This window comes from Paroedura picta, chromosome 4 (genome assembly GCF_049243985.1).
Source record: "Paroedura picta isolate Pp20150507F chromosome 4, Ppicta_v3.0, whole genome shotgun sequence".
In the NCBI taxonomy this organism is placed as follows: Eukaryota; Metazoa; Chordata; class Lepidosauria; order Squamata; family Gekkonidae; genus Paroedura; species Paroedura picta.
In genome coordinates this window covers 118,909,001-118,931,073 of record NC_135372.1, presented here as the reverse complement: position 1 = coordinate 118,931,073, position 22,073 = coordinate 118,909,001, and the positions used below count along the sequence as shown (strand labels likewise).

Here is a 22,073-nt window from a genome sequence, read left to right as displayed (position 1 = left end):
ATCCTCATAAATGGTTTGATCATTCTAGGTTGAGTACAGAGGTCTCCCCATCATTTCATACCATTCTCCACAACGACAACATTCCAGTACTCTCTGTAGACTCATTGATGACATTTTATAATACTGAGGAAGGATTCTGAATAACTAGATGCACAAACTGGATATGCAAATCATACAGTAGAATACCAGCTTTGCAGAAAGTCAGTACGATGTTGTGGTTACAGTGTTGGACTAGAACAGGAGGCTTCCATGAAGCACCTTTGGGCACCTGGCCAATCACTTTCTGTTTCAGTCTTACTTACCTTACATAGGGTTTTAAGAAACCACATATGGAAATCTTACATATACAAGCCCAAACCCTTGGAAGAATGGTAGACAATGATTGTAATGAGTTGTAGGTCTGGTTTATTGTAATGTGTTGTAGGTCTGATGTTAGAGCATAACATCCTTCACAAGAAGAAGTAGATACAGTGCCATGGAGGAAGGACTGTCTGAGCTGGTGTACTCATGTTGACAATTACTGCTTGGTGATGAGTTAAGGATTGATTAAACATCTTAACTTAATTGTGAATATACTGGTATTATAATGTGTTGTTTTGATTTTCCTCCATATGGAAAACAAGAAGCAGGAATTTTTATCTTTTCCTTGGTTCTATTGAGAATTAATGTTTGCATGTCATTCTTTTTTTTTCTTTTATTAGACATTAACCCACCAAAGGCTTTTTAATTGGTTAAAGCAAACTGATTAAATTGAGCAACATGTATGAATTTGGTTCAATTCAGCACAGCTTTGTTTTAATCCTTTCCATGCAGAAAGAAGGCCACGTACCTTTCTCCTTTCTTAGCTGGAAGAATTACCTCTTCCAAGATCTCAGCATCAGGGAACTATCTCTAAAATTAGTACCCATTGCCAAGCAATGATTCTGGCCATTAGCCAAGCATTCTGTAGCCTATTTGAGCCTGTGTCCAGCTTTGGAATTATGATGCAGCGTGATGGGCTCACATACAGATTGGCTGCCACAAGAGGCAGCATAAACCACAAAAAGGCTGCCACATAAATATATAGAGGAATCTCAAGTGTCAGGGACAGGAGGAGTAATTTTAAAAATATACTAAGAGGAGTGTGTAAGAAAAAATGAAACCAGCACTGTGGGGTCAGCTGCTGCTGAAACATTTGTAAAGATTTGCACAGCAACATTTGTTGGGATACTCTATTTGGCAGCTCATAACATTTGCATTGTACATACTTAGCTTAGTTGCATGGGATGTTGCCATAAGTGAACTCTGAAAGAGTTTGGAGAAATACCACACAGCTGGACTGGCTCATGTGCCGAGCACAATTCAAGCAGCTCTTTCCTAGACTATCTGAAAAATGAAAGGAGGTAACTCCTTTGAGCTTGCAGGCTTTTGATTTTATTTTATTTTTTGGAAAAAGCAACACCTTCCTTCTATAAAATTTCTGATAAAAATTACAAATCTTACACTTATCTATTGAACAATAATCAGGTTGCATCTCAAAGAATTTCTCACCTAAAATTTCACAAAATAATTAAAGATTCCTTACACTTTTAGCATTAATTTATAATTGGCAGTTTAGCGCTGTGCATTTTATTTTACACTTTGGTTTACAAGTGACTTAACTTCAGTCTCTCTCTTCTGGTTCTCAAAACCAGATAGGGAATATGCATATTTAGATCTGTCTGTAGCAGTCTAGGCATTTATGGTGATGGCCTGTTTTATTCAAGAATTGGATTGTTCCCCAAGCCAAACTTAAAAGAACAGGAAATCCTCTGTAGAAAGGTCAGAATTTCAGTTGGGCAAGGATGTTGGTGGGGAGAGGCAAAAATGAGTTGTTTATTCCAAAATTACCTTTGGGGTGTCCTTTCTCTTTCATTCTTGTACCCCTCAGGACCAATGCAAGAGACGGTGAAGGATTTTTGGAGGATGATCTGGCAGGAGAACTCTGCAAGTGTTGTCATGGTTACCAACCTGGTGGAAGTTGGCAGGGTATGATGATTGCCCAAAGCATTCAGTCACTATCCATCAAAAATAGATAAAGGAACATCAGGCTGGATACTGCAGATGTTCTACTGGCAGAAGGAGAAGGAGGGGAAATCTCACCTGATTCGTTTCTTTGCTAGAAAGGCTGGCCCATACACAAGTGTGGAGTTTTTTGCCTGAAAGGATCCCTCAGGCTCCAACAATATTTAGAGTGGGGTGCTAGGAGAAGGGACTTCAGGGGAAAGACTTGCTTCTACCAGTGAAATGCCTACAGAATCCAACCTATTATGTAGTTACTTCATTTCAACTATTCTGTGAGCTGAGTTTTTTAAAGGATCAACTATAAGGTTAGTTAAATGTTATTACCACCACTCCTGATTCCCCAGGTCTTCAAGCAATTGGTGCAAACATCAACTCATCATATGGTTTAAACCTTCAGATTACTTGCTGTTCATTTGATTAAAGCTACTATAAGGGTCATTGTTGACTACATTACTGTGTGTTTGCATCCTTAGTTGCTTTCCCTCATGCCCAGAAGTACCTTCTTACTCTCATTGGCTCAGTCTAGCCATCCTAAGCAGAGTTGCACCATCTAAGCCATTTTTTTCTTTCAGTGGTGTACTCTGTAAGTATTAACGCCAATGTACACAGATACCAATGAGCCTCTTGTGGCGCAGAGTGGTAAGGCAGCGATATGCTGTCTGAAGCTGTCTGCCCATGAGGTTGGGAGTTCAATCCCAGCAGCCGGCTCAAGGTTGACTCAGCCTTCCATCCTTCCGAGGTCGGTAAAATGAGTACCCAGCTTGCTGGGGGGTAAACGGTAATGACTGGGGAAGGCACTGGCAAACCACCCCGTATTGAGTCTGCCATGAAAACGCTAGAGGGCGTCACCCCAAGGGTCAGACATGACTCGGTGCTTGCACAGGGGATACCTTTACCTTTACCTTTACACAGATACCATTACCTGGTAAGTTTTTTGATAGATTCAGATAACCTACTTTCTTCCATTGTCTGATAGCTCCTTCATAATCTGTCCACACTGTGACTCATATCCGGCTTTCTCAAAGCTATATTTTTTTGCAGCTTGCCAAAAGAACAGTATCTACAAATCTATTGTGTGTGAGACCTCTTCAGACAACAAAGCCCCATGGAAACTTTACCATGGAAACTTCACCATTAAAGCTCATTGTGTGATGGAAGAACTAGGTCATTTGAATTATTAATTCAAAGATCCGTCAAATGAACAATTTGCTTACTGTTGCCAACATAATTTGGATAATATTATAAAACTTTTAATGGTAATGTTTGTATTAACAGTACAGCTGGTATCGTCGATTGCTACTTCAACAAATTCTACAATATGCATTTCAGAGCAATCATACCGACAACCCACTAATGAATACACTAGACATGAAATTAATATAAATAGGGTTGGTTTTTTAAATGGCTGATTTGTGTCACCGAACCATTCACTCACCTTCTAGCCATAAGTTGCAACTAAGGCAAGACATTGGCTACCAAAATTTTGTTCAACAATACCATGAGTCCACACGTATCCAGTGTTCTTGCTGACCTTGATTATCATGACATGCACATTCACTGTGCTGAGAGGTACCAGATCTCACCTCCTTCCCTCAATTAGCTGCTCAAGCTACTAACATTTGGTTGAAGTTGCTCATCTCCAAGAGTAATCAACACTATTCCCACTATCCCTAGTTATGGCCAAACCTAGTTATGGCCACACTTACTTGTGCCACTATAACCTAGGACAGCAAAAAAGAAAAAAAAATAGGTTCCCGTTCAGAGCCAATCTGAACGAGATCCCCAGAATTCCTCTTTGTCCTGTAACAGCAATCAGCTTTCTGCAAGTTTCTCAGAATGGGAGTATGCATGGGTCAGCATACACGTCTGGATAGGAGGGATACCATCTGCCGATATGCTTCTTTTCAAACACTCCTTTCAACTGCTTGGGCAGTAATGGAGCTCATCCTTTGATGCCTCATGCTAAATTTGAGCTTCCTCAAGCAGATCTGTGAATGGCAATATGATTCCAGAAATTATTCAAAATGTTATGCTGCGAGTGAGGACTGGAAAAGAAAATGATCTAAGCTACATGTTAGGATTCAAGGGCTTTCTTAGTCATAACAGCTACATTAAAAATATACCATATTCATCTCTTTGGACATATCATTTGTGTAATTTGTTCATGTAATTATAACACTCTGCCTGATTCAAGCTTATGCATGGGACTCAGTGCATGTTGATGGGGTCATGGGTATTTTAAAGTCTTTTGGTAAATACCTGATTTGCACCACTATGGATGGTTTGTTTCTTTGGGTTTATCAATAAGCAAAATGTTTAGGATATGGGTTAGGGCAAGTTTTATTCTATATTACGTATTAGTACTTACTTTGTGATATTTCTTGGTACAGGTCAAATGTGTTAGATACTGGCCAGATGATACAGAGGTTTATGGAGACATTAAAGTCACTTTAATTGAGACAGAACCATTGGCAGAGTATGTCATTCGCACTTTTACAGTCCAAAAGGTGAGTGGATTCCCTTTCTAGTCCTTTATTACCCTGGAAGATCGCTTTGCTATGTGTTTCTCTGCCTTTAAGATTCATTAGAGAAAAGCAGTAGAGAAAAGCAGGATATAAAACTTCTGCTTCCTACTCCCAGCAGGATGTCATGGAGACCATGTCTGCCGCAATGGGAGGAGAGAGACAGGAATGTTCCATTGTACTGGTAGAAAATTTAGTCTCACTCCAACCCATAGTATGCAAAGTTCACTGCAGACTTCAGTTCTTTTCCCCACCTCCATGTTACTGATGTGCATACAAAACACTGCAAAAAAGCAATTTTTGATTCTATCAAAGTTGGTTTTCATGATACTTCTATTAGTGCTAATGAGTCCTCACGTTCACTGCTAAAATATTGTATACATGATCGTGTCAAATTTATTTTTGTACAGTGTTTCTCAGAATACATGCATGTATAGCTGACATCAAGAAGGAAAAATTGATATTAATGACATGAACAAAGAGTGGGCACAAGTACAGTAACGCCGTTATTAACATTGTTATGGAATATTGTTATGGAGAAAAAGAGAGGTTGCTTTATTTCCTCAGAAAGGCTACCATGAGATCCGAGAGATTCGGCAGTTCCACTTCACCAGCTGGCCAGACCATGGGGTTCCTTGTTATGCCACAGGCCTCTTGGGCTTTGTTCGACAAGTGAAGTTCCTCAATCCACCAGAGGCAGGGCCTATCGTTGTGCACTGCAGGTACATCATTTGTTTCTCTCTGCCATTTCTTTCCATTCCTTTTCACCAGTTGGACTCACTTTCCTAATCTTTGCAGGAATTGTCGTACCTTGTTGTACAGAATTACAAGACCAAGTATCTCTGCCACAGGAGCCTTCATGTATCCACCTGCATTTGCTTCATTTAACCAGCTCCAGATTAATTTTGGTCATCCTGGGCATGGTGTAATATAAATAAAGAACAGGAGAAAACAGGGAAGCAGGGAGTGATCTGTGCTGGTCTTTCAGTGAAAGTGTTAGCAAAACCGGATATTATTATATGATCTATATGATTCTTTTATATGCCAGTCACTGAATACAAATAATGATAAGAGATAGCATTATTTGGACAGAAGGATCATAAACTGGTAGAATAACAACTGGTCATTTAAACGGATTTGAAATCCAGTTGTTTTAAAATTCCATTTCTCTCTCTTTTTACTTTGGTTATATTTTATCCCGCATTTACGCCAAGGATCTCATAATGGAATGCATGGTTCCCCCCTCTTCCATTTTACCCTCAATTAAACTGAGAGGGAATAAGTGGCCTGAGATCAACTAGCAAGGTTCATGGCCAAGTGGTGACTTGAACGTCAATGGCCTTGATCTTCACCTGTCATCTATCCCATGCTGACTATAACCCCATTTCCAAGTTACACAGAACAGACATGCAGTACTCTCCCATGTACAGTATACACTTGTCATTAATATATACATGTAGAAATGCTCTGCATTTAGGTAGGAAAAAGCAAATGCATCATTATAGGATGGGGGAGAATTGTCTTGGCAATAATATGTGCAAAAAAGATCTAGGGATCTTAGTAGGTCATATACTGAGCATGAGTCAGCAGTGTAACTCAGTGGCTAAAAAGGCAAATGGCATTATGGATTGTATCAAAAGAAGTATAGTGTCCAGAGTGCATGAGGTGATGGTACTGCTTTACTCTGCTCTGGTTATATCATATTTAGACCATTTTCGCTCATGGAATCTGCCCCTGGACAGACTTTGGTTGCTGGTGTGTTTTAGATCCCCCTTCACGTGACCATGAAAATTGTAGGGAGAAATATCAACAACCTCAGATGTGCAGATGTTACCACTCTAATGGCAGAAAGTGAAGAGGAACTAAAAAGCCTCTTGATACAGATGAAGGAGGAGAGTTGGCTTGAAACTCAACATCAAGAAAACTAAGATCATGGCATCCAGCCCTCTCAATTCCTGGCAAATAGATGGGGAAGAAATGGAGGTAGTGACAGATTTTATTTTCCTGGGCTCCAGGATCACTGTAGATGGGGACTGCAGCAAAGAAATTAAAAGACGCTTGCTCCTGGGGAGGAAAGCTATGGCAAATCTAGACAGCATCCAAAAAAGCAGAGACATCACCCTGCCAACAAAAGTGCATTTAGTCAAGGCTATGGTCTTCCCAGTTGCAATGTATGGCTGTGAAAGTTGGACCATAAGGAAGGCTGAGCGTCAAAGAATTGAGGCTTTTGAACTCTGGTGCTAGAGAAGACTCTTGCGAGTCAGTCCTAGAGGAGATCAGCCCTGGCTGCTCCTTTGGCCACCTCATGAGACGGAAGGACTCCCTGGAGAAGAGCCTAATGCTGAGAGCGATTGAGGGCAAAAGAAGAAGGGGACGACAGAGAATAAGGTGGCTGGATGTAATCACTGAAACAGTCAGTGTGGGTTTAAATGGACTCTGGGGAATGGTAGAGAACAGGAAGGTCTGGAGGATCATTGTCCATGGGGTCGCGATGGGTCAGACACGACTTTGCAAGTAACAACCACGTGACATCACCTGCATCCCAAGGCTGTCCAGGGACTGGCTCGCATTTTGCCCAGATTTGCCTTGGGATGAGGGAAATTGCAAAAAGTGGATTTGCTTCCTTTTATCTTGCATCCCATCAGTGTGCAACCAGTGAGCAACCAGAGATATGCCTGTATGGAGGGGGAAAGGCATAATAGTCTCTGCAGCATTGTCCCACCCTCGCACCTGGTGTGTGATCAAGCATCCTTCTCCCAATCATACAGGGTTCTGGGCAGTTTGTTTTTAACCCTACTATTTACACAAAATGTCTTTTTGGTCTTCAGTTACTCTGTCCGGCCTTCTCACAACTCAGGCAGGCAAAAATAGCCCTGTTTGTGTTTTCTGGAGGTAGGAAATGAGCTGGGAAAGAGGCGGGGGGGCGCGGGTGATTGAGCAGTCTTCTTACAATCATACAGGGGTCTGAGCACTTTGTTTTTAAGCCAAGGACCATATTAAGCATCTCAGAAATCCACCCAGGCATAAATAAAGTCCAAAAGAACAAAAATCCTAAAATGCTGTATCATTCTGGCATTTCTCCATATCAACAAGGTCGTGTTGATTTTTATGTAAAATCCATCTGTGTTGTTGCATCATGGCATACCAAGGCAGAAATGCCTTTAATAAAATAATAATAATAATGTTGGGCCTTTTGGGGAGGGGAAGAAAGTTTCAGTACATGAGGGAACTGCTGTGCTATGATTGGTGGCTTGCTGTGATTGACAAGCCAAGGAGCAGGGAGGTGGGGGAGAAGTTCAACTTGTTTTCCCTTGCAGCCTCGTTGGGAAGCAAAAAGCTGCAATGGGGCAGAGGGAAAATGCAGGAGGGCTCTACCAAGAGGAGGGCTGCAAATGCGAGGTTTACCATCCCACAGTTGCAAGCAGGAGGCAATGCACGTTTTACCCCTCCATGCATAAACGGTCTTAGAATACTATTATGATTTGGGCATCACAATGGAAGAAAGATGTAGACAAACTGGAGCATGTCCAGAGGAGAGCAACAAAAATGGTGTGGGGTTTGGAGACCAAGACATATGAGGAAAAGCTGAGAGAGCTTGGTTTGTTTAGCCTGGAGAGAAGATGACTAAGAAATAATATGATAGCCATCTTCCAGTACTTGAGGGGTTGTCACATAGATGATGGAGTCGTTTTCTGTTGCCCCAGACCAGAACCAATGAGTTGAAATTAATTCAAAATACTTTATGGCTAAACATCCAGAAGTTAATGACAGTCCAGGGATAGTCAAACTGCGGCCCTCCAGATGTCCATGAACTACAATTCCCAGAAGCCCCTGCCAGCATTCGCTGGCAGGGGCTTCTGGGAATTGTAGTCCATGGACATCTGGAGGGCCGCAGTTTGACTACCCCTGGTTAAAACCATTCCTCAGGGGAACAGGCTTCTTTGGAAGTGGTGAGTTCTCCTTCTTTGGAAGTTTTTAAGCAGAGGCTTGATAGCCATCTGACAGAAATTCTGATTCTGTGAACTTTGGCAGATTGTATGTAGGTTGGCAAAAGGGACTGTGTCAGTGCTTGGTTCTTGTGTCCCTTTCTTACATTCCCAGGGAAATGCTATTTGCCACTTTGGGTTCAGGAGGTGAATTTCCAACTCTGTGATTGTATGATTCTATGACATTGAGCCAGTTGCACAGTGTCATACTAATCTAACAATGCTGTGAGACTAAAATGAAGGAAAGCAGAACAATGTAAGCTCCTTTAGGTCCCTGCTGGGGGAAAAGGTAGAGTATGAATGGAGTACATAATGAAATAAAATTAAAAGATTAACTGCAACACAATGACTGGATCTTTGCTTACATATTTGTTGAGGTCCAGATGCAAGAGACAAGTTTTACCAATGTGATTAGCTCAGGCAAGAGACTAGATTGTTCCCTTTGAGTTACTGGGCATTGTCCTAAACCCTTTAAGTCTTCTGTAATATTTGTCTTTCTCTTCTACAAACACTGATCTTTCTCTGTCTGGCCAGAATCTCAAATGATGTTAGCTGATGTGGATGTTTGTTTTAGAGTGAGTCTTCTTGCAAAGGGTGCCTGTAAGCCTCACTGTTTTAACCAATTTTAACAGGCAATTCAACAAAAATTGAGTCCAGTGGTGCCTAATGGACTCAATTTTTGTTGTGCTACTTCAGACCAACATGACTACCCACTTGAATCTATCTTTGGCTGGCGTTTGTAAGACTCTGATTAAGACTGCTTCCCTCTCTAGCCTTTTGGGCTTTGTGCTCTAGGTCTGAAAGTGTGGAGAGGTGGCTTTACCAGTTCCTTTTGCTATGTTTTAAGTCATTATAAGGCACTATGTTTATAGGTGTCCTGCCTAAAACAAATCTGGATTTCTCCTAAGCGTGCAACAATGTTCAGGTATTGAATCATAGAATCATAGAGTTGGAAGGGGCCACACAGGCCATCTAGTCCAACCCCCTGCTCTACGCAGGATCAGCCCTAAGCATCCTAAAGCATCCAAGAAAAGTGTGTATCCAACCTTTGCTTGAAGACTGCCAGTGAGGGGGAGCACACCACCTCCTTAGGCAGCCTATTCCACTGCTGAACTACTCTGACTGTGAAATTTGTTTCCCTGATATCTAGCCTATATCGTTGTACTTGAAGTTTAAACCCATTACTGCGCATCCTTTTCTCTGCAGCCAATGGAAACAGTATCCTGCCCTCCTCTAAGTAACAGCCTTTCAAATACTTAAAGAGGGCTATCATGTCCCCTCTCAACCTCCTTTTCTCCATGCTGAACATTCCCAAGTCCCTCAACCTATCTTCATAGGGCTTGGTCCCTTGGCCCCAGATAATCCTCGTTGCTCTCCTCTGTACCCTTTCAATTTTATCTACGTCCTTCTTGAAGTGAGGCCTCCAGAACTGCACACAGTACTCCAAGTGTGGTCTGAGCAGTGCAGCAATTTGATACTGAATATTTTAGGTATACTATTTAGTAGCAGTAGCTGGATGTGCAAGTATTGGTCTCTTGTGGCCCTTCCTTGCATGCCCAGGGAATTGCTAATCACCACTATGGGATGGTAGGTGAATTCCCCCCAGGCCAGGCTGGATTCTGGATTTTTTTTTGGTGGAGGGATCACTTGAAGATTACAACACACACAAAAAAAAGGAAGGTTCACAATACAATATCAAGAGAAAAACAAGGAACCTTTCCAAGGCAATATTCTCATAATATATATACATGAAGAATCAACCGTAATGGTTTCTAGATAATTTCTGTTTTCAATATCATCTTCAATGGTTGAGTCCTCCAATATATGGTTGTTGTAACAACAGTGGAAAAATCCTAGAGCATTTCCTTATATTAGTGTTTTAATATCAATAGGTCATTGGCTCAAAGGAACCGGGGAATGTTAGTCTTATGTTATGGTTGATTCTTCATGTATACAAAACAATTGTATCATGGTCAACAATGTCAATATGACGGATTATTATCAGGAGATGGCGTGTACCTCACAAGGGACGGAAAAAGTTTTTGGGGGAGAACCCTTGCACACCTGCTGAAGAGGGCTTTAAACTAGACACAATTGTTCTCTCTTGCCCCGAGGGAAAGAACAGAATGAATGGGATGAAATTAATTCAAAAGAAATTCCATCTAAACATCCAGAAGACGTTCCTGACAGTTACAGCGGTTTCTCAGTGGAACAGGCTTCCTCAGGAAGTGGTCGGTTCTCTATCTTTGGAAATTTTAAAACAGAGGCTAGATAGCCATCTGACGGAGAGGCTGATTCTGTGAAGGCAAAGGGGTGGCAGGTTACAGTAGATGAGCGATAGGGGTGTGAGTGTCCTGCATAGTGCAGGGGGTTGGACTAGATGACCCATGAGGTCCCTTCCAACTCTATTATTCTATGATTCTATGATTCTATTAATTGAATATATATATATATTTACAAGAATATTGCCTTGGAAAGGTTCCTTGTTTTTTTTATTTCTGTTGATATTCAGATGGATCACTTGGGCATGAAATTGGAGGCACTGTGGGTGGGCAGGTAGTTGTGAGTTCCTGCATTGTGCAGCTGGTTGGACTAGATGACCCTGGAGGTCCCTTCCAACTGCATGATTCTATGTCTGACTATCAAGATTCTCAGTTTCAAACTTACTCTAAAAGCAGTGTGCAGCCTCATCCTACTTTACCTGCCTTGAAGCAGTATTTTGGCACATTTCTGGTGTCTTCCATTCAGTGCATACAGCATACCCATAATATGCTAACTTTGAAATAGGCAGGTACCTTCAACTGAGTCTGTACTATGCCCTAGCTCTTCACTGCTTCTCATCCTAAGACCTAGTCACTGGAGTCCAGAGAATGGAAGATGATTATCTTTTTCCTAATTGCAATGATTTGGATGACATTTCCTCTTTTGTTTATCCATTTTTAAATATAAATGACCAGCTTTAAGTAGTAATTAATGAATGCTTCACTGGAGAATAACATTGTCATTCAATATTTATGAAGTACAGGATCCCTGTAAATATAGAAAATTGATAGTTATTCGTTAAAATTTTGCAAAGCAGAAAGAGAGGAAGGGAGAGAGAATGCCATTTATTCATTGAGATTATTCAAATGAAAAATGTCTTCTTCCCTTCTAGTTGTTGATTAATCTGGGCCATTAATTCATAGTCATTTCTGTCTTCTTGCTTTGTTAGCATTTCTTATGTCTGAAGTTTCTCTAGCCTCGGGGAGGGAGAAACTTTATGAGCTGTTGGTTGCTCATAGTAGAAGGCAGAGATGGAATTCTTTTTATTATTATTTAGATACTAATATTTGTTCAGCCAGTCCTGAGCTTTAGTATACAGTTGCCCATAAGCACATGAAGTTTCTTTATACTGACTCAGACCATAGTTCTATCATGATTAATACTGTCTACTCTGAGTGGCAGCAGTTCTCGAGGGTCTCAAACTAATCTTAGTTCTTGATTCTTTATAACTGGAGATAGTGGGCTTTCAGCTGTGGACCTTGTGCTTGCAAACCATGAGCCTTTATCCCTGAACCACAGCCCCCCACCTCCATATGGAAACCATGCAGCTATAGCACCATAGCTCAGGGTTCAGTCTTCAAATCTGGTTTTAAATCCCACAGTCCCAGAGTGATCCGTGGTAATCATGTATCCTGGGTAATAATGATGTTCATCATTGAGAATCAAGCGACATGAAGAGCAACCTCACATGATCATGCCTGTTGATGGATACTTTATTTATTTTTATTTATTTTATTCTTTCATTTGTACCCCACTCCTTCCTGCATGCCATCTCAGATAAAGATTTGCTGATTTCAGATAGAGAGAGAGAGTAAATGTGCAAATGTTCCTCCCCACATAAACATGTTATAAAACTTTCTTTATATCAACAAGCTAGCACATCAAAAGGGAGGGTTCATTGTTTTCCTTGCATGTGCAGTAAGTCCTGCAGTAAGAGCCAGTTTGGTGTAGTGGTTAGGAGTGTGGACTTCTAATCTGACATGCCAGGTTTGATTCTGCGCTCCACCACATGCAGCCAGCTGGGTGACTTTGGGCTCGCCACGGCACTGATAAAACTGTTCTGACCGGGCAGTGATATCAGCGCTATCTCAGCCTCACCCACCCCACAGGCTGTCTGTTGTGGGGAGAGGAATGGGAAGGCGACTGTAAGCCGCTTTGAGCCTCCTTCGGGTAGGGAAAAGCGGCATATAAGAACCAACTCTTCTTCTTCTTCTTCTTCTTCTTCTTCTTCTTCTTCTTCTTCTTCTTCTTCTTCTTCTTCTTCTTCTTCTTCTTCTTCTTCTTCTTCTGCTTGTCATATCTCCATTCCAGAGCAGAATTGTATGTGCAACGTACAACAGAATGGTGTGAAATTGTACTTTGTTCATAATCTCTTGGTATAATCTCATATATGTTTGGAAGGCAATTGGATATTCAGCACAATGACAAATGGATCCCAGGGATCTGTTTGGCTAGCAATGGTACTTTTCTTTATTGCAAAAAACCTTCCCTTCACATGAGCCTCTTACATCCAAGAAAAGCACCCTGGACAGGTTCACAAGATCCATCTCCCCCACACAAAAATCAAAACTTCTATGAATCACAACTATATGAATTGCCTTGATTTTGATAGCATAATGGTCACATGCATGTATCTGAACCCCCATTTAGATTTCCCTAGATGGTCTGGGAAAGATGCCCTGACCTGGATAGCCCAGGTTAACTTGTTCTTGTTAGATCTCAGAAACTAAGCTGGGCCAGTCCTAGTTAGTAATCGGATGGGAGACCTCCAAAGAATAACAGGCTCATGACGTGGAGGCAGCTCTGACCATCTCTTGCTTTGAAAACCTCAAGGGGTTGTCATGAGTCAGTTGTGTCTTGATGGCATTTCCTCTACCACCAAGGTGAAAGATAGATGTGATACCCATTCTGGAAAGATTCAGCTTTGTAATTCAATAAGTAATTCAATAAGTTTGCTTTTAAAACAAATAGTTCAAAAGATGCTCTCAAAATTTCTCATGAGTCTGTCTACTCATCCATCATTTTCTCCCTACATCTTATCAAATGAACTGAATTCTGCACGGTTTCTATTTCAGGTATTCAAGAAAGGAAAAGCATGATCACAAGCCTATTCTTTTGCTGTCCTCTCCTTCCTTTCTTTTTTCCATATATTTCTTCTTCCCCTTGTCTTCCCTAGCATCAGTGTTGCTCAGCAATGTGGTCCAGACCTTCTGGGCAAAGAGGGACTAATGAAGGAAGACAGCTGCATTTGCAGCACTTATTTTCTTTCCACCCCTTGGAATGTGTTCCCTTTTCATGGTCCATTGATCAGGTCTTGTTTTTCTTCCCCCCCCCCCCCAGTGCTGGTGCTGGGAGAACAGGGTGCTTTATTGCCATTGACATCATGCTTGACATGGCTGAAAATGAAGGTGTGGTGGACATATTTAACTGTGTCAGGGAGCTGCGATCCCAGAGGGTCAATTTGGTGCAGACAGAGGTAGGTGCAAGATAAAATCTTTTCTTGTTTCTTACTCCCAAGAAAATATCATGTCTTCCCTATCAGATAGTCATATATGGGCTGCAACACAATGGCCAATTATGCATTAGGATTTATTGATTCCATACCTTTGATTGATTAAGAAAGTGCTCTTGATTAATTAGGCAACAGACCTTTTTTAAAGAATATCATTACCCATTTATGGCTTGCAGAAATACATGCTTTTGGCATGATTGTAGAAGAGGTGCTCTCTATGATTCTATGATTCTATCTCTGACCATACATTTGCCTTCTTCGGATCTCTAAATATTGAGTCTGACATATGTATTTTTGTTAACATGTTTGAAAAGAAGAACAATTTCCCATCAGATAACACATGCTGTACCTGCAAGTAGGGTAGTGAAATGAGTTCAGTCTGAGACAAGTAGGGGCCTGTACATTCAGGCACTTCTTAAGGTGTTGCAAAAATATTACTTTTTTAATTTAAAAAAAGGAGAACCCATCTGTCTAAATAACTTGATGAAGATTCAGCATGCTCCTTGTCCTCATAGAATCACAGAATCTTCAGTGGAGTTGAACATCATTTTTTTTAAAAAGGGGATGAGGCAATTGATCTGCTCAAGCACCTTGAGGGACAGGGGGGAGTTGATTCAAGGAAAAAATTCTCAGTTCTGTCCTCTAGGATTTCTTACTTATAATCAATTATAATGCTGAAGGTGGATTAAGATTCCTGTAAATTATCCATTAATAGCGGTGGGCGATTCGGTGTGCATAAGAAGAAAAGTACTCAAATCAATGCTGAATTGATTTGGCCGAATCCGTCCCATTGAAAGGCCATTCGGACTGTTTTGGATTCGTCCAAATCCAAAACGATTAGAATTTTTTTCCTGTGCACGTTTATCCATTAACGCTATGAGATCACTCCACCTATCCAAATAAAGATAGAATGTGCAGTCCTTTTCACAACATTGTGCACATGTTGGCCTGTGTTTCTCTATTTAATTTTGGTCGAAGAAGAACACGCTTCCCTTATTGTCAATGTACATATGCTCAATAGTCAAACTTTAGCACTTCTAACCCACACACTATTTTCACAGGGAGGAAGTGTTCTGGTTTACTTGTTTACCTAAAAATTCTGGGATTCTTGAGAGTTCCTTTATTAAAGCAAGCCATGTAAGATTGCTCCTAAAAGGATAAGCGGTGATGAATGTCTAACCTCTTGCTTGATAGGAGCAATATGTCTTCGTTCATGATGCCATTCTGGAAGCATGCCTTTGTGGCAACACAGCCATCCCAGTTTGTGAATTCAGATCCATATACTACAACATCAGCAGACTGGATCCACAGACGAATTCCAGCCAGATAAAAGATGAATTCCAGGTAAAAACCAAACAGATTTTATGTTTTCTCAATAAGCTTTCCAGCCCTGGGTTGGGAAATACATGAAGATTTTGGGAGTGGAGCCTGAGGAGGGCAAGGTTCAGGGAGGGATGTCAACGGAGTATAATGCCAGAGTGGCCACATTCCAAGGCAGCCATTTTCCGCAGATAAATTGATCTCTGCTGCCTAGACATCCCTGGTAATTCAAGATCTCCAGTTACCATCTGGAGCTTACAGTAATGCAAAAATAGTACTGAGAGTACAAATTCAGGTGTGATAATTATAAAATATATATACTGATTTCATGCTTCATCCCATGATCATTCTCACATGTAGTTGGTAGGCCCCTTGTTGGCCGAGGTTTAATGGGGAGAGTGGCCTGGGCAAAGGCTCTCGCAAGTGAGCTTGGCCTCAACAAAATGCCTGGTGGAAGAGCGTCTTTTTACAGGCCCTTTGGAACGTTGAGAGTGCTCCTCCAGCAGCTCATTCCACCAGGCTGGAGCCAGGATCTCAAAGGTACAATCAAAGGTGCAATATATTATCAGATATATATTATCAGAAATCTGAATTCCACAATAATCAAATATACACAAATGAAGTCCCATGAAAAACTAAGGCTAAAATATACAAATACACTGAAGTACTTTGAAAAAATAATCCTGTTTATATATAAACAAATGGTGTCCAGAAATACGAATTTCTGAAATATTCCAGAAATACGAAAACACTGCAGGAGCTCTAAGAAGCCTATTTGGATGAACAGAGAACTTCAAGAGGAACTAAGAAAGAAAAGGAAAATGTTCAGGAAATGGAGGGAAGGACAGAGCTCTAAAGAAGAGTACCTACAGGTTACTAGGCACTGTAGATCAATCATCAGAAAGGCCAAAGCTGAGAGTGAGCTAAGATTGGCCAGGGAAGCCCATTGTAACAAGAAAAGATTTTTCAGTTACGTGAGGAGCAAACGTAAAGTAAAGGAGGCAATAGGCCCGCTGTTGGGTGCGGATGGACAAACTCTAACGAAAGATGCAGAGAAAGCAGAAAGGCTTAGTGCCTATTTTACATCTGTTTTTTCCCACAGGTCAAAGTGTTTAGGCACATCTAGACATGGCTGTAGCCAAAGGATAGTGTCTGGGTGGCAGGTTAACATGGATAGAGAGGTGGTCGAGAGGCATTTAGCTGCACTGGATGAGTTCAAATCCCCTGGTCCAGATGAAATGCACCCGAGAGTACTCAAAGAACTTTCCAGAGAACTTGCACAGCCCTTGTCCATCATCTTCGGAACCTCTTTAAGGACTGGAGATGTCCCGGAGGACTGGAAAAGAGCAAACGTTATTCCGATCTTCAAAAAAGGGAGGAAGGATGACCCGGGAAACTACAGACCAGTGAGTCTGACCTCTGTTGTGGGGAAGATAATGGAGCAGATATTAAAGGGAGCGATCTGCAAACATCTGGAGGACAATTTGGTGATCCAAGGAAGTCAGCATGGATTTGTCTCCAACAGGTCCTGCCAGACCAACCTAGTTTTCTTTTTTGACCAAGTAACAGGTTTGCTGGATCGGGGAAATTTGGTTGATGTCATTTACTTGGATTTTAGTAAAGCTTTTGACAAGGTTCCCCATGATGTTCTGATGGATAAGGTGAAGGACTGCAATCTGGATTTTCAGATCGTTAGGTGGATAGGGAATTGGTTAGAGAACCGCACTCAAAGAGTTGTTGTCAATGGTGTTTCATCAGACTGGAGAGAGGTGAGTAGCGGGGTACCTCAGGGTTTGGTGCTCGGCCCGGTACTTTTTAACATATTTATTAATGATCTAGATGAGGGGGTGGAGGGACTACTCATCAAGTTTGCAGATGACACCAAATTGGGAGGACTGGCAAATACTCCGGAAGATAGAGACAGAGTTCAACGAGATCTGAACACAATGGAAAAATGGGCAAATGAGAACAAGATGCAATTTAATAAAGATAAGTGTAAAGTTCTGCATCTGGGTCAGAAAAATGAAAAGCATGCCTACTGGATGGGGGATACGCTTCTAGGTAGCACTGTGTGTGAACGAGACCTTGGGGTACTTGTGGATTGTAAACTAAACATGAGCAGGCAGTGTGATGCAGCGGTAAAAAAGGCAAATGCCATTTTGGGCTGTATCAACAGAGCCATCACATCAAAATCACAAGATGTCATAGTCCCATTGTATACGGCACTGGTCAGACCACACCTGGAGTACTGTGTGCAGTTCTGGAGGCCTCACTTCAAGAAGGACATCGATAAAATTGAAAGGGTACAGAGGAGAGCGACGAAGATGATCTGGGGCCAAGGGACCAAGCCCTATGAAGATAGGTTGAGGGACTTGGGAATGTTCAGCCTGGAGAAAAGGAGGTTGAGAGGGGACATGATAGCCCTCTTTAAGTATTTGAAAGGTTGTCACTTGGAGGAGGGCAGGATGCTGTTTCTGCTGGCTGCAGAGGAAAGGACACGCAGTAATGGGTTTAAACTTCAAGTACAACAATATAGGCTAGATATCAGGAAAAAGTTGTTCTCAGTCAGAGTAGTTCAGCAGTGGAATAGGCTGCCTAAGGAGGTGGTGAGCTCCCCCTCACTGGCAGTCTTCAAGCAAAGGTTGGATACACACTTTTCTTGGATGCTTTAGGATGCTTAGGGCTAATCCTGCGTTGAGCAGGGGGTTGGACTAGATGGCCTGTATGGCCCCTTCCAACTCTATGATTCTATGATTCTGTGTCTCGGTGTTTAAAGGATAGCATCAAAATGCTGCATTAAATCCATATTTGGCTCTGTGGCTCTGCATGGCTGTTTTCTTGGTCTTGTTTAAAAATTAGGATCTTTAACTCATGTATGTTAAATGCATAAGAGAGTACATATACTTCACAACAGAAATTTTCAAATGGCTTTTGCTACTTTTTGGAAGTGTAGAAGTGTGCAGTTAGTTCAAGAGATATAAACTTATCCAGTGTAAAGTTACTAATCTAAAGAGAAGGGCAGTACAACATATGAGCCTGTTCCAGCAAGTGAAGTCCAGTAAGGTTCATCAGGAGAAAGGAAAAGCAGTGTTGGCGAGAATGAGGTGGAAACGGGAACAGTTTTCAAGGAGACCTGTGATGGGTGGCAGGGCAATTGCAGAGTCACACACACATTCCCACAATGCAACACTGGGATTTGGAGCCTGTTCTTAGAGCCACGTATGGAGATAGGACCCAAAGTCTGGAGCAAAGTGCTGGGATTCTCTGGGCTATCTGAATACCCCTGAAGTGTTAAAATAGCAGGAAAATAAGGGGCTCCTCAAAACAGATTGGATTGGAGCCAAAAGATAACAACCTAGCAGAAAAATAGGTCATAAGGAGGGGGACAGTAGGAGTACTAATGTCCTGTTTGATGTTTATAACCCAGTAGAATAACCAACTAAGTTGGATAGTAGCCATTTGACTAGATTAATTTGGGGGGGAGTGGGGGAAAGGAAAACAGCAAAAAGAACAAAATATCTAACTAGGCGATGGTTGTACTGGCAAGTTGCCTGCAAATCTCATGCAGATCCTGCTGTGTTTTTGTATAATACAGAAAGCAATTAACTGAGAAACTACCGTTACCTTTAGAATTAGGGAGGCATGAGTACAGGCGAGTGAATGCATCCATTCACTCCGTTTCCAAGCAAATATCCATTTCCAAGCAAATTGTCAATTACCTTTCTTCCTGTTTTTGAAGCAGAGGATATTTTGCTGTGCCAAGATTCCCCTTCAGCCTCTTCAGTTAGGGAAATACATACCTTTCTAATATTCCAAATCTCAAATGTAGCCAAATTAAGAAATCCTAAAAAGAATGCATAGCCTTTCTTGAAAATCTATGGATGGGTCCCAGTTATATGCAGATGTGTTGATCCAAAGCCTTAATCATTGGTTATGGACTGAGTCTGGTCAATGACTGGTTGGGAGATTTAAGAACTTCTTCTATATTGCCTATCATTCTATGAAGGCAGAAAGGTGGGATATAAGTATAATTGTTTTTAAAGAGAGCCAGTTTGGTGTAGTGGTTAGGAGTGCGGACTTCTAATCTGGCATGCCCGGTTCGATTCTGTGCTCCCCCACATGCAGCCAGCTGGGTGACCTTGGGCTTGCCACGGCACTGATAAAGCTGTTCTGACTGAGCAGTAATATCAGGGCTCTCTCAGCCTCACCCACCTCACAGGGTGTCTGTTGTGGGGAGAGGAATGAGAAGGCGACTGTAAGCCGCTTTGAGCCTCCTTCAAGTAGGGAAAAGCGGCATATAAGAACCAACTCTTCTTCTTCTTCTTCTTCTAAAAAAAAAAATAATAATACCAGGTTACAGCTCTGAACCATAGTAAGAGAAAATAAGTTTACTTCTGAATAAAATGCAAACCCTTACCACTACAGACACTCAGAGACTGTTTCCATACCCAATGAAAGTAAAAAATTCTGCACAGAATGTTCCTGCCTACAGCTCAGATCTGAATCTCTTGCCTGCTTACCCTGCATTCTCAGAATCCGGAAAAGCATCGATTTCATGTTTTCCTGCACATTGCCACTGGTGTTTTGTTTATGGGGAATTCAGAGATACAGAGTTATTTCCCGCCTCCATTTCTGCCTCCATTTCCTCCTGCTGCTTAGATAGATGTCATCACTATGCATAAAAAAACAACCCACTTCACTCTATCTTCATTTTTTTTAAAGCCCTCTTTCCATTCTAACGTAATTCTGATTGCACAAGATAACAAACTAATATGCCGGTGCTCACGGCTGTATGTTTGCTAGTTGCAGTAGCCTTCCCTTTCCCCTTTCCTTCATTTATCAATCCTTTGTGTTTACATTATAAAATTACATTATATTGCTGAACTTCCTGTCTTTATTGTCACCTCATCTTATCATTGCCTGTTTGTAAAGAAAATTATTTCCCAGGCAGCAATCTCCACAGCTCTTGTATGGAGGTAGCATTCCCCCCTTTTTTTCTTTCTTGTAGTATGCTCCACAACATGGGTCAGGAATAAAAGCCCAGCCAATAATATGTGAAGTGACAAATGTTAGCTAAATGTGCAGGTAGATGGCAAATGCAGGGAGATGTTTAGAAAAATGGATGAAGGCTATTCATTGCGTTATTGTGTGTCAATGTTACTACGTATGCAGAGATGAAAAATAAGATGAAAGGCATTCTGGGAGTTCATAGTCAAAGGCCAATGCAGACAGCATATAGCAAAATGCATCTTGATAGAAAGTAGAAAACACAAAGAAAAAAGCACAACTGCAGAAGGACTAGGGCCAAATCAAATAATTAATCAAGGATCCCACATGTTGAAAAAAGGAAGGAAGTCATAACTGTGGAAAATGAATCCTCCACATGGCTAAGAGGCTAAGAGTCAGACCCATAATACAGGGAACTATTTGCAGTCAGAGACAGAGGTGCATGGCAAAGACTTTCCTATAGAGTCGCTGAGGGTCGGACATGACTGAACGGATAACATCATCATTTACCAATTGGCTAAATAAAATTAGAGTGCCCTTATTGGAGTATGAGACTCCTGTTTCTATAAGCAGTTCCAATATAATTGACAATAGATGCTCCCCACATAACTTTATTGAACATTGTCATTCACAGCATCTGAATTTAATGAAATGTAATGTGTACTATGGCAACTAGGGAATTCAAGTGTTGCAACAGTTTTTCACACACCACATCTGATTTGGGAAAACTTAATTTTGATTGGATCAGGATCCTTATAGCTATACTTAAAGTTTTGTGGTCTGTAACATTTCCTAGATTGTATTGGTATTTTCAATACCAACGTCTCTGAAATTGTTGGCTGAAGGAAGAGTTACAGTTTTGAGAAATTAAAAAAAAAAACATAACAAGCTTTTTTCATATGATCCAACCATTAAAAAAAAATTTCAACTTAGATTGAACTAAAGTTCTTCTGCTAGTTGAGGAGTAGCCTAAAGAATTCAGAGTCAATTGCATAGTCTATTCTAGGCATTCACAAAGCCTGGAGATCCCTAATGAGACCATTGGTACATGAAATAATACCACCAACACTGCATCAGAAGCGTTTTAACTTATGATGTGGTTATGAAGCACAATCTAGGGACGCCCTTGGCCACGTTAGACTGTCCCCTTGCATTTGCTAATGCCTCTAGTGTGGTAAGAATTTGGTCTCTTCGTTATGACATTGCTACACATGAGAAAAGGACTTTGCCTGGTCCAGGAATATGCCCATTTGATCTCCCATTAACTCAAGAAATGTCACATCTGACTATGTAGAACCTGAGAATCTTGCAATGTCAAAGTAAAGGTAAAGGTAAAGGTATCCCCTGTGTAAGCACCGGGTCATGTCTGACCCTTGGGGTGACGCCCTCTAGCGTTTTCATGGCAGACTCAATACGGGGTGGTTTGCCAGTGCCTTCCCCAGTCATTACCGTTTACCCCCCAGCAAGCTGGGTACTCATTTTACCGACCTTGGAAGGATGGAAGGCTGAGTCAACCTTGAGCCGCTGCTGGGATTGAACTCCCAGCCTCATGGGCAAAGCTTTCAGACAGCTGCCTTACCACTCTGCGCCACAAGAGGCTCTTACGTCAAAGTAGAGATTAGCAAATCCAATGAAAGCCAA

General features: G+C 41.4%; 1 protein-coding gene across 10 annotated transcripts in view; it reads left to right on the top strand.

The window, feature by feature from the left end:
* The window catches only part of PTPRT (protein tyrosine phosphatase receptor type T), a 769,637-nt gene that overhangs the window by 708,462 nt on the left and 39,102 nt on the right, over nucleotides 1-22,073 (top strand). For all 10 annotated transcript variants that reach the window (XM_077335394.1, XM_077335396.1, XM_077335393.1 and 7 more), the window contains 5 exons: nucleotides 1,910-2,007; nucleotides 4,434-4,550; nucleotides 5,133-5,287; nucleotides 13,934-14,069; nucleotides 15,300-15,449. In XM_077335394.1, coding sequence (XP_077191509.1) covers nucleotides 1,910-2,007; nucleotides 4,434-4,550; nucleotides 5,133-5,287; nucleotides 13,934-14,069; nucleotides 15,300-15,449 — 656 coding nt within the window. The remainder of the gene's footprint in view (nucleotides 1-1,909; nucleotides 2,008-4,433; nucleotides 4,551-5,132; nucleotides 5,288-13,933; nucleotides 14,070-15,299; nucleotides 15,450-22,073) is intronic.